The sequence below is a fragment of the Heterocephalus glaber genome, unplaced genomic scaffold (genome assembly GCF_053883595.1).
Source record: "Heterocephalus glaber isolate CG9 unplaced genomic scaffold, H.glaber_assembly_v1.0 deba00001442, whole genome shotgun sequence".
NCBI classification, from domain to species: Eukaryota; Metazoa; Chordata; class Mammalia; order Rodentia; family Bathyergidae; genus Heterocephalus; species Heterocephalus glaber.
The window spans coordinates 13,241,007-13,253,014 of NW_028258296.1; the positions used below are offsets into that span (position 1 = coordinate 13,241,007).

General features: G+C 41.2%; 1 protein-coding gene across 12 annotated transcripts in view; it reads left to right on the forward strand.

Annotated features, from left to right (window-relative positions):
* Window positions 1–12,008, forward strand: part of Ak5 (adenylate kinase 5) — a 210,815-nt gene that overhangs the window by 49,679 nt on the left and 149,128 nt on the right. For all 12 annotated transcript variants that reach the window (XR_015451939.1, XR_015451941.1, XR_015451940.1 and 9 more), the window contains exon 6: window positions 6,950–7,141. Coding sequence is in view for 5 of the 12 variants with exons in the window: in XM_013070955.3 (XP_012926409.1) it covers window positions 6,950–7,141 (192 nt within the window). In the remaining 7 variants the exon portion in view is untranslated. The remainder of the gene's footprint in view (window positions 1–6,949; window positions 7,142–12,008) is intronic.

The following is a 12,008-nucleotide window of genomic DNA, read 5'->3' on the forward strand; positions in this document are numbered from 1 at the left end:
TTGTCTAAAATAGGTAGGTCAGGGAGAAAGGCACTGTTCTTGCTTTTAAAGATGAATACACCTTATCTTATTTGATGAGACTAACCATAGAGCTTATATTTAGCTACAATAGTTTGTTGGGGTGTTGTTGTTTTTTTAAAAAAAACTAATTGCCATCCAGTTGATCAAACAGGGATTTGGACATGTGACCTTTAAGAATCTTCCCAGTCTTCTTTGCTTCAAATGAATTTATGAACGATGTGAGTCAGATTTATGTTCACATACAATGACAATGACTCCTGTTGTCAGTGTTATGGATTTCCAGTTCAGTGTTTATGAGGAATCAAGGTGGAGAGGGGCTTAGAAATTGGCCAACTGGTGAGCATTAATGAATAAGCTGAGGAAAATCCCTATGGTGATTCTCCTTCCTGGGTTAAGTAACATCACCCAACATCATCATCCAATTCTCTGGCTACTTCTCCGTGGGTATTTTTTCCTCCGGGTAATCAACACCCTTCACATACAGTAGCAAAAAAGAGCCTACAAATATCACTATGCACCACACAGGCGTGGCTAATCCCACAGATTTAGGAAGAACTGATGTAATTTTAGATTCTGCACATTGGCCTTTATTTCTCCCTCTTCTCCAATCTCAGAAAACCATTTTCTCCTTTGTTTTTCGGGGGGTCAGAGAGGCTCACTATCTTGCCCAGGCCCAAGCTCATAATCCTCCTTCCTGGGCCTCCAGAGTAGCTGGGATTATGGGTGTGTGCCACCATGCCCAGCTAGTCCTGTAGTTTTATTTAATGCTTGCCCAATGCTGGCACTAATGGTCCCTTGAACTTCCTAAGTGATCAGTAAAATCAAGCTCATCTATAAAGACAATATTAAAAATAATGCTCGTGTTTTACATGATATCTCACCTGACTGCTCCTCACCAAGGGCCCATTGCTATCAGACAGTGCAGGCTCCTTGGTTCTTCCAGATGGTCTGTTTGCCTCCAGCATCTGCCCACCTAGTCTGCCCCCAGCACCGCCATTGGCTGTCACTGTAAAGTGTGAAATAAAATATGACACTCCCACTTGTCAGCAAGAAAACCCAACTGCTCACCATGGAAGACAGCTCCAGCCCGTTTAACCTCAGTTTACCCTTTCAGAACTTGAACTTGTAGCTTATAATAGGATCTTAGTAAATACTAGATGAATGAATAAATAAGTAAACAAAATAGATGCCTGAATAATCAAATTAATGATGGGAGAAATGAGCCTGTTAAAAATAGCATTATAAGTTTACATTCACTTCCTTATTGTGAATATACTTCCCTAACCTGATATACATTAAATAAAACTTTAATACTTTCCTCTTTATTAAACTCCTATATTTTGGCATCCCAGCATACCCCAACTGCTAATATTAAAATGAAGATTCTCACCATTAAAATCAGATGACAGAAATGTACTTTTCATAAACTGATTTTAATGTTATATTTTTGGAGCCTCTAATGATATACTTTGCTTGGCAGAGTTGACTAATTTGGCTTGTGACAAATTGTGGAAGGGACAGAGTGACCTAGATAACTCCTTCCCTAAAGTAGTAGAACAGTGTGCTTTGGGGCTGTTAGATTCCCACAGGGTCATGAAAATGGGTGGAGTACAGCATTTCAGTGTGAAATACCCAAACTTTCAAAAATAAGGTTTCACATACTAGTTTTCTAAGCAAAACAAAGCAATTTCTTTCACTTTTGTTTAATCATATTAATAGATTCATTTTGTATTTTTATTATTATTGTTATTCACTTATAAATACCCTGCAATTTCATCAAGCTCTTCTCTTGACCCCTCTTTTTTAATTTTAGTTTAGTTTTTCTTCTTCTTAAACATTTTTATTAGTCCATATTTGCAGTATATGGTTATGTTCATCATGGGGAGTTGGTACATGCACATAAAACATCTTATTTCTTTTTTATATCTCTTTCTGGGCTTGGAGTGTAGTTCAGTGGTCGAGTGCTTGTCTAGAATGCATGAGTCCATGGACTCAGTCCAGCACCACAAAAAATAAAACTGCATATGTTTATTGTATATAGTGCAGTATTTTGGAATATATATCCATTATGGAATGGCTCAATCCAGGTAGTTAATATATGCATCACCTCACATGCGTATCACTTTTTGCAGAGAGAACACTTTAAATCTGTTTTCAAGAATGCAATGCATTGTTATTAACTATATTCACTGTGTTGTACAATAAATCTGTTGAATTTATTCCTTGTAACTTAGATTTTATACCCTTTGACCATCATCTCCCCAAACCTGCCCCTGTGATTCCCTCTTCACCCATATAAGACTATTAGCTTAAGGCCAGGGAAAATGCCTTACTCCTGTCAGCCTAATACTTAGTGGAAACCAGTAGAAACAGAACAGAATAAAATGATCTTTAGGAAACAACCAAATCCTATCCTCAGTCTACTTCTATCACGATCTAAGTCAAATACTGCCCTGATGTCTTGAATCCATTCAAAACAATTACCTTTCGTGATCATTTTGACTTTGGGGAAGAGCCAGAAGTCACATGGTGCCACCATGAAAAAGATGGATGAGGACACACTGTAATGTTTTTATGAGCCCACCTTTCCATTAGAGGGCACATGGCAGCAGCATTCACCTTATTTTTTTTTTTATCACACCCATAAAGACCCTTAGGAAAGAGGACTTCTAGAACTGCTTGAGAAAGTGGCAAGAGCATGGGATAAGTGTGTTTGCAGTGAGGTGGAGTATTATGAGGGGGGATCAATGACAATTTGTCTTTTACTGTAATTTTTAAATTAAATATTCTCTCTATTCCCAGTCACTCTTTGTACATGCAGGGGCAGAGGGAAACAGCCAAGACATTCTTCCACTATGAAACTTTCTTTGCTAACTTTGTACCTGAATCACATAGAGCATTTCTTTTGTCTAGAGGCAGCCTGGAGCCTAGGACCAGTGCAGGCAAGGTGGCCTCTTCAAGCCCTAATCTCCACACCCTCAATCTCAGATTATCCCAGTACTGTCACAGAAATATTGATCCAGACAACACCATAGAGGAGAAGAAAATAAGAACCAGAGCCAGAGAACCAGAACTCTGCCAGTGCTTGGCTGCCCGGTGTGGGCCTTTGGAGAATTAAGTCTGGCAGATCTCACTAGTTGTATAGAAAGAGGCAAATTCACAAAGCAAGATGAACAGCAGAGAGAGAGATGGATATGACTTCTCCAGTCTCTTGAAAATAATTAACTACTCCTCTGCCACTGAAGTACAGTGAAAATTCTTGCATTCATAAAATTTAGCCACACTGTCTTTTTTTCCTCAAAGATGAAGCGGGGGGGTGGAGAACAGGAAAGGAGTCTCCTACTTTTTGTCTTTTCTTACAGGACCTGGGGTCTAAATACCTCAGGGGCCAGAGTTCATAACCAAGCCAATGTGATTGCAGAGCCCATGTATGTTAATTAGGGAAAGAGAGCAGGCAAAGAAAACAAAGATATAACTTCGTATTTACCAGGCTCCCAGTCCATCTGTTCCAGTGTCTAGAATCTTCCACCTCTCAGCATCAAATTTATTTTGGAAAACTCCGATCAATCAAATCAAAATTCCACTCTCCTAGAAAAGAGCTCTGGAACTGTTTACTTCCTCTCCAGGAGGATGGTTTCCAAAACCTTCTCATCCAGTGAGCTGCAGGCTTCCAACGAAATTTGAGCCTTGCATTCCCCTGAGGCCCTTGTGCTTGCCCAGGCTAGTAGGTTATATTCTTTGGGAATGATCATCCTTTCCTCCTCGTTCTTCTCTAGTTAATCCTTCCTCATCTTTAGCATGCAGCTCAGTTTCCCTCTCCTCATAGGAGCCATCCATAAGATCCCAGATAAGGTGGGATCTCCCTCCCCCTCAGGTGTTGTCCAGGTGTCCTTGGTCCCATCCTCACATAATAACATTGTCACACCTATCTGTGAGATTCTTCAGTGCAGATTCACCCCCTGCAGGTGGCCAAGCTCCTCCTAGGCAAGGCCATGGCTGCCCTGTGCTCCACATCCATCCCTGGTGCCTAGAACAGAATGTAGCACACTGTTGCTGAGGTTCTGAGTGTGCCATCCAGGGAATCATGGAAAACTTGCTCCAGTTGCTGTGCATCCTTGCCAGTGTCCTTGTTGATCTTTTTAAAATCTTTTTTTCACCTTTTTGGTGGGTATGTCATTTTGATTGGTGTGTTAGTTACTTTTCTCTCGTTGCTAAGACAAAATACCCAACACCCGAAGTTAGAAGGGAAGGGGCTTACAGTTTGTACAGGGGCTTACAGTTTGGCTCACAGTTTGTAGAGGTTTCAGTCCATAATCAGCTGGCTCCAAGGCTGGAATCACAAACAGGCATCGCAGAGGAGAAACACCATGGCACATTTAATAGCATCTTTCTGCCCCTTTTATCTTATTCACCCTACTGGGATTAGGGCAGTGCCAAACTAATTGCTCACATGTAGTAGTTTAGCAATCACACACCCTTAACCCCAGCATCACACATTCCAGATTCAACTACCTCTGAAAAAGAAAGCCTTACCTCATCTGCATTAGGCTTTGGGGGGACATCTAAACACAAACCATACCAATTTGCACTCTCTGGGTTATTAATGATGTTGGCACCTTTTCAATTTAATTACATGGCCATCCTTGTCTATAAAAAAGTACACATTCAAGTTTCTTGCCCATTTTTCTACCATTTTTTCTTGCTGATTTGTAAGATTTATTTTCATGTTTTTTGAAATAAGTCCTTTATTGATTATATGTATTGCAAAGATCTTCTCCCAGTGTATAGCTGATGTTTTCATAGTCTTTGTGTGTTTTGTTTTGTTTTGTTTTTTTGGTACCAGGGATCGAACTCAGGACCTTGCACTTGTGCAGCAGGCAGCGAAACCACTGAGCTAAATCCCCAGCCCATCGTTGTGTGTTTTAATAAAAAAGTTTTTTAATATTCAAAGCAATCCAGTTTGTGAACTTCTTTCTTTTATAGTTACAGTTGTATAGGTCTTATTTAAGAAATCCTGCCCACCCTAAGATCTAGAAGCTATTTTCTTATATTTCATCTTCTAGATTCTGTATCACTTAACCCTGTACATTTGGATCTTTAAAATCATTGGAAAAAATTGAATTTGAATCTGGATGGCATTTCAAAGACAAAATTGGTAGGCAGCAGTGATTGATGAGGCAGGTTAGAGATAATACTGTAAGACTAAGGCTTCTAGCTGAGAGAGTTAGGGAAGGAGAGTTGCTACCATAAAAATAAATAAGCAAATACATAAGACAGGAGTTTGATTTAGGTTCAGAAGGTGCTGAGATTAATTTTTGCCCTTGCTGAATCCCAGGTACATTAAAAACTTCCAAACAGACCTGTCACATAGAGATTTGAAAATACAGCACGAAGGGGCTGTTGAAAGTCAGCAGTGAAGATTTGTATTTGGAATCCATCCACACAAGGGAGTAAAATTAAAACAGTGGAAGGCACTGTGAGAATGAAAACCCAGAGAGGGAAGAAGTGTGATCTAAGCCCTGGGAAATATCTCTACTTGGGTTTGGAGGAGGAAAAATGTGAGCAAAGCAAAAACCCACAAAATGAAAACCAAGAAGGTAGAGGAGAACCAGGACCACAAAGAACCATGAAAACTGAGATACTAACGTGGCTAAAATGCACTGAGTTTGTGCTGTGCATTTTTTCTTTAATCTTCACCCTAAGTCAGGGGGAGTAGCTTTCCTGTATCTCTATTGAGAAATGAGGACACAAAGGCTTAGCAAAGTTCAGCCACCTGCCCATCACTCAGCTGATAAGTCCTGGGGCAAAAATTGCAGTTCTCATCTCCCAGCCACCCAAGTCTGTTTTCTAACTAGCAGTTTCCAGAGAGCGCAAGGCAAAGCAGTGTGATGTGGAAAGGAAATATTTAAAATTACAATTATTGCACCTCACTTTAAAAATGTTTCATTTTTGTGTATATTTTATAATGTGCATTCTAGGCTAGGAAGGCAATACATGCATATCATATAAATGCATTATTTATAAGTTAACAAGAATATTCTTATTAGGGTATAAGCCCCCAATATTTACTAGTGTGAAGATATAATTTAAAATTTGGGGGGTTATTGCTTCGAGCTACCATGGCAGATTGCCTTTCAGCCCTGTCCCATACTCAACAAAAAACTCCCATTTCCTGTATGTGTCTGGTCACCTTTTCAGTGCAATACTAGTTCTTGTAGTACAATAAAAGCTGTTTATTCCATCGGCTCTTTCTGTGTCATTCCACGGTATTTGCAGAAATTCGTGAAAGCCTTTGGGCTTCCTGGTGCTCTGTAACAGTGGAAGGAACAGAGGCCATACATCAAACAGACTTGGGCTTAAGTAGCACCTTCTGCCTTACCATGTGATCAGACAAGTATATAATTTCTCAGAGCCACAGTTTGCTCTCCTATACAATGGAAAGAATATTTACATTACAGATTGTTGCCAAGTCCAGGAGATGATTTAACACTCACTCGGCCGGGCATACAGGGGATCATTTTTAAATGACTGCAGATGGTAAGAACAGAAGTGTATGTTTGTGGTAGACAGCATCTGTAACCCAAAAGTCATCTCCCCTCCAAAATCAGGTTACATAGATTTTTGGCAAAGTTTGGCCTGTATTGTTCTTAATTTCACCTGGGAATATATATGAGCAGAGACCAAAAAGTGTTTCCTGAGGTGCAAAGGAGCCCTGTGTGTGGCCACGTGGGTGAAGGATGCCATTCACAGGAACTATAATGGGATCAGCCAACCCTGGGCCTTCTGGAGAATGGCAGCCCAGGAAATGTACTGGCAAAAACTAGAAGGCCAAATAGATGACAGTATCAACAGAAGCAGAGACGCATGCCACTGCCCTCTCTTGACCTGGTCAGGATGTTGATGCCCTCTGCTTGTCTGATGCCCACAGATCTGTACTCCTGACTTGGTGGTCTTCCTGACCTGTGCCAACCAGCGGCTCAAAGAAAGGTTGCTGAAGAGGGCCGAACAGCAGGGGCGGCCCGATGACAACCTGAAGGCTACGCAAAGGAGACTCGTGAACTTCAAGCAGAATGCCGCGCCCTTGGTTAAATACTTCCATGAAAAGGGGCTCATCGTGACTGTAAGTCAGCTCTATTTTCTCTCCTCCAATACCAGGAGGATGGTTCCAATTTCTAATTAGTCCGTGTTCACATTTAGAAATCCCGTTTACTTTAAAAAGTGGCTTGGGGAGGAGGGGTAGAACCAATAAAAATAAAAAAATCATTTTGACCTGATGAGCCTTGTGTAGGGTTAATGGCCAAAAAAACCTTTCATTTTAGTTTAGTTGATTCTTGCAAAAGATAATAAATTTTAACCTTGTCTAGGATTCTATGGCCCTTAGGTTTAAAAAAAAGTATTTTGAAGTTAACTACTTGGGTAATTTTAAGCAGTATCTGCCCATTTTGTCAGATGTTTGAAAATCTCCTAAACTTGATAGCGGAATGACAGCTGCTGTGGTGTTCTAGTAGATTTAAATTCTAAGGTAGCCTTTGCTTATTAGAAGGTACTGTGTGCAGAAATGAGATCCAGAAATTTTCTAAGGGTTTGATTTGTCATAAAGAAATATGAAATGGGAGGTGTGAATCTTTCTGCTAGTTTGATTCAATGCAAATAGTAAGAGACACAGTGCAAATATGAACATTTTCCTAAATGGTTAGTTTGCTTGCTTAATGTGCCAATGAGGGATGGCATGGAATCATTACTTGATGCTGTTTTTAGAATCTTGAACATTAGAGGTGAAGCCTCAGCCCAATTCCTGATGCCCCACAATGCCAGATTCAAGCATTAAATCACAGGGAGAAAAAGAGGATAATTGGCCATCTGAGGAAAGCCCTTTGTGCAAGAGGACACTAAATCCACTGCAGCCTGGTGACAGCTGGCTGGCAGCAGGCCCGACACAGCCTGGTGGAGCTGCACAGCCCCATAGAGATGCGTATAAGACGTCTTTCACACACACTAGGCAAATCCACCTCACTCCTTCGACTTCAGAATTCCTGGGTTAAAATTCTCCACATTAGACTGAGACACCCTTTAATCCTGAAAGAGACAGTCATGCCATGTGACTGATCTCTTCACAGTGTTATTGATTGCAATTTGCTCTTTGAGACCAAATTGTCATCTCTGAGAGCTGCAAATCAGATCTGAAAATTGTTCGCCATGCCAGAGTTCAGTTTTTGGTTTTAAATAGATGTCAAGTAATAAGAAAGATTTGGAGAAAATCGGGGTGATTGTGTTTGTGGTTATTTTTTGTTGGGGTTGTTGTATATTTTTTTCTCCCAGCAGTTACCAGGGCTGACCTCTGCCCTGTGTCCCGAAGGAGGACATTAACCCTGCAGACCAAAGCTCAACCTCAAGGTGCAGAGCTCGAGTTTCAATTGATGTTTGCAGGGCCTGACGGAATTACCAGTGTCTGATTACTCCCTGCTTGGCATGATCATCATCACAAGCAGAGCAGATTTCCCAAATGAATGCAGAGAGGGGACTGTTAATTCACTAATATTTTGCATGGATGTGAAATGCCATTCCCTCTAATTGAGGGAGTCGATAACAGTGTGGATGGCAGCTTGTGACCCCACTGCAAGAACTGAAATGAGCTTTAAGACAAATGCCTCTAATTCCTGGGAGAAAACACACGTTGGAGAGGCACCCTCTGGAAAGCAGTAAACATGGTTGAGCTCTGGGGGCTGGAATTGGCAACTAGAGTCTGACGAAGAGAGGAGTGCTGCACCCTGATCACGGGCTCTCCTTCAGAACCTGCAGCATGGCCACTCTGGGAACCGAAATATCCTCAGTGACAGTTCTGCTTTTAAACATGAGTTAAGTGATAGAAAGATCATCCTTATTAATCAAAAGCACATTAAGATTTTAATAAATGTCAGTAGTTAATAGATTAGAATCAAATATTTGCTTTTCTCTGTAGTCTCCGTCCGCCACCTCTGGCTTCTACCTGCTGCTCCTAATTAATTCATTTATTTCTTCAGTAAATATGAACTGAGAATCAAGGCACTCCGCCACGTGCCGGGGCCCAGAGCTAACTCAGCAGGGAGTGAGGATCCTGCTCTCTTTCACTTACACACTCCAAGCCCCTCGAACAGCACCTGCCTAGCACACAGTATGCCCCTGGGAAATGGGAGCGAGCTGTGAAAAGAGCTGTCAAGTGTGGTGAGGGCTGTGCTGAGTGAAAAGTGTCAGGATGTGCAGGGGCCCTCGGTGTGTCACTGGCTGTAGTAAGGTTGGGATTGGTGGCTGAGAGCAGAACCGACTCCCCTGCCCGAGTAGGGTTCATCCTTTATCTCCAGCCAATCTGCTGAAAAGCCACAGGGACTGGGTGTCTCTTTAGTCTAGTTGAGGAAATTCCTCTTCATCTTCCTCTTTCTTTGGGCTTTGGAGGCTGAAACCTTCACTTGGAATCTCAGCTTCACTGCTATTTTTTTTTTAATTTTTATTTTGATTAGTCCGTGTTGGCAGTACATAGTGATCCCATTCCTCGTGGGAAGTTAGCACTTGTACATAACACATCTTACGGATTTTTACATCCTCTTCCCCTCCTCTCTCTCCCTCCCCCTCCACCTCTTCCATTTACAAAAGATCTATTTCCGTGTTTCCAATTATCTATCTTTTATTTTGCTCTTTAATTTGTTTATACTTTATATGTCTCCCCAACCACCCCACCCGGGTACCAGGGATCAAACTCAGGACCTTGCACTTGGGAGGCAGGCATGGCACCACTGAGCTAAATCCCCACCCCTCTTTGTGTTTCTTATATAAGAGAAAGTATCCAATATGTAAGCTTGTGTGTCTGATTTATTTCACTTAACATTATGGTCTCAAGGTGCATCCATTTTTCTACAAATGAATCAAGTTTATCTTTCCTTATGGCAGAGTAGTACTCCATGGCATGTAAATATTACATTTTCCTTATCCACTCATCTGTTGATGACATAGAGGCTGCTTCCAAGATTTAGCTATTATAAACTGTGCTGCTGTAAACTTGGCTGTCCACGGATCATTGTCATAGGCTTCTCCTGCCATTTAATTATTACACAATGCCCCCACAACCTAACTGTAAATTGGATACTGCCCACCTTATAATGTTGTGCAGGTGAGACGAGAAGATGTGTCACCCAGGAGTGGGTGATGAGGCAGACTGTGTTAAGGTCCACCATGCAGCCTCACCACCTGGTTCAGACTCCAGCTGCACCACCCATTGGCTGTGTGACCCAGCAGCTCACCTAGCTTCTCTGTGACTCACATGTAAAACAAGTGGAACATGCCTGTAACCCCAGCACTAGGGAGGTTGAGGCAGGGGATTGCAAGTTCAAGGCCAGCCTGGTCAGCATAGCAAGAGCCTGTCTCAAAAACCCACGCACACACACATGCACACACGCTACAAAAGTGAATATAGTCATCAGCCCTACCCCAGTGTGATTGTCAATGTTAAACAGGTGTCAGGTGCTTCAAATGGTGCTTGGAACATTGTAAGGGTGATGCGCTTGATTGATACTACTTTATAATTGTTGTATTTCTTCATCTCTGTTCCTTCCCCCTCTATTTCTCATCTTCTGGAACCTACAGTTACTGCTAACAGTTCTGTGTTCTTTGAGGGAACTCTGTGGCCTTTTTCCCAGGAGACAGTTACTGAAGACATACAAAATTAGTAATTTAGGCTTTTAAAACTTCATGATAAATTAATTTCTTTAAAAGTGTCTGTTAATCAGGTACAAAGTTGACCCAGTTTTTTTTTAACATCAATATTTCTATGTAATCAACCTACATAATGGCTGCATCTGAGTAGTGTAATGGGATGGTAATGGAGGCTCATTCACTTCTTTTTCTTTTTTACTTCATCACTGACTGTGGCAAGTTTGGCTAAAGAACAAACTCAAGGTGACTAAAGAGAAAAATCTAATAATGATAATAGCTGGAAAATCATGATGTTGCCTGAACACTCTATCTTATCGACATGGTTCCCATCTTCATTTTCATTATTTTATTATATGTTTTTATATACAGCCAGGTGTACATGTATGAATTTAAGTGACATGAAATCAGGAAGTATGAGGGACTTCCCATCAATATACTTCACAGAAGGGCTGGGGATTTAGCTCAGTGTTTCCACCGCCTGCCTTGAAAGTGCAAGGTCCGGAGTTTGATCCCCGGTATCAAAAAAAAAAAAAAAAAAAAATATATATATATATATACACACACACACACACACACACACACACACACACACACACACATACACACTTCACAGAGTAAATTAACATGTGAGGGAAGACATCTTCGTAGAATCTCCTCTGTCATGTTCGTATGTTGATCTCACCTTACCATACAGGTTGGACATCACTTCTCATCATGACTTACAGCTTTATGCTGAGAGTTCCCAATGTTTGTCTCATGTTTTTTGTGGGTGTGTCAATGTTCCTGGAGGTAGGAAGGTTACTTTTTTAGGGTTACTGGATGAGCTGTGTCTTGTGACATTTTGGAACACTGGGGCTTTATCCCTTGAACAATAATTTCCCTTTTTGGATATGTTTAAAGGTGCAATAAAATGTCTGTTTAGCAGTCATTTTTTAATCTTTATTTTTAAGAGTTTTTTAAAAAACAAAACTAGTTTTTCATTTAATAATCCTCAGTCATGTTTTTGAAAAAAAAATGTTTTTCAGTGCTAGGGATCAATACCACGGCCTTGCATGTTCAAGGCAAGTACTCTAGTACTCAGCTCCACCCTTAGCCCAAGTCTCCGTAAGTCTGCTCAGCTCTTTATGGAGATGTGTGTATTTTTAAAGGGGGAGGTTTCTAAAATGTTGGAAGAATAACAGGGCAAGATATGATGTCTGTGTTATTTTCCAAAATGCATTCAAAGCCTTGTGTCCCTGGATGAAGACACCACTTGCCTGGGGGACGGTTGCACCCAGAGTTTGGGCCGATGCTGCCCGTGTGGG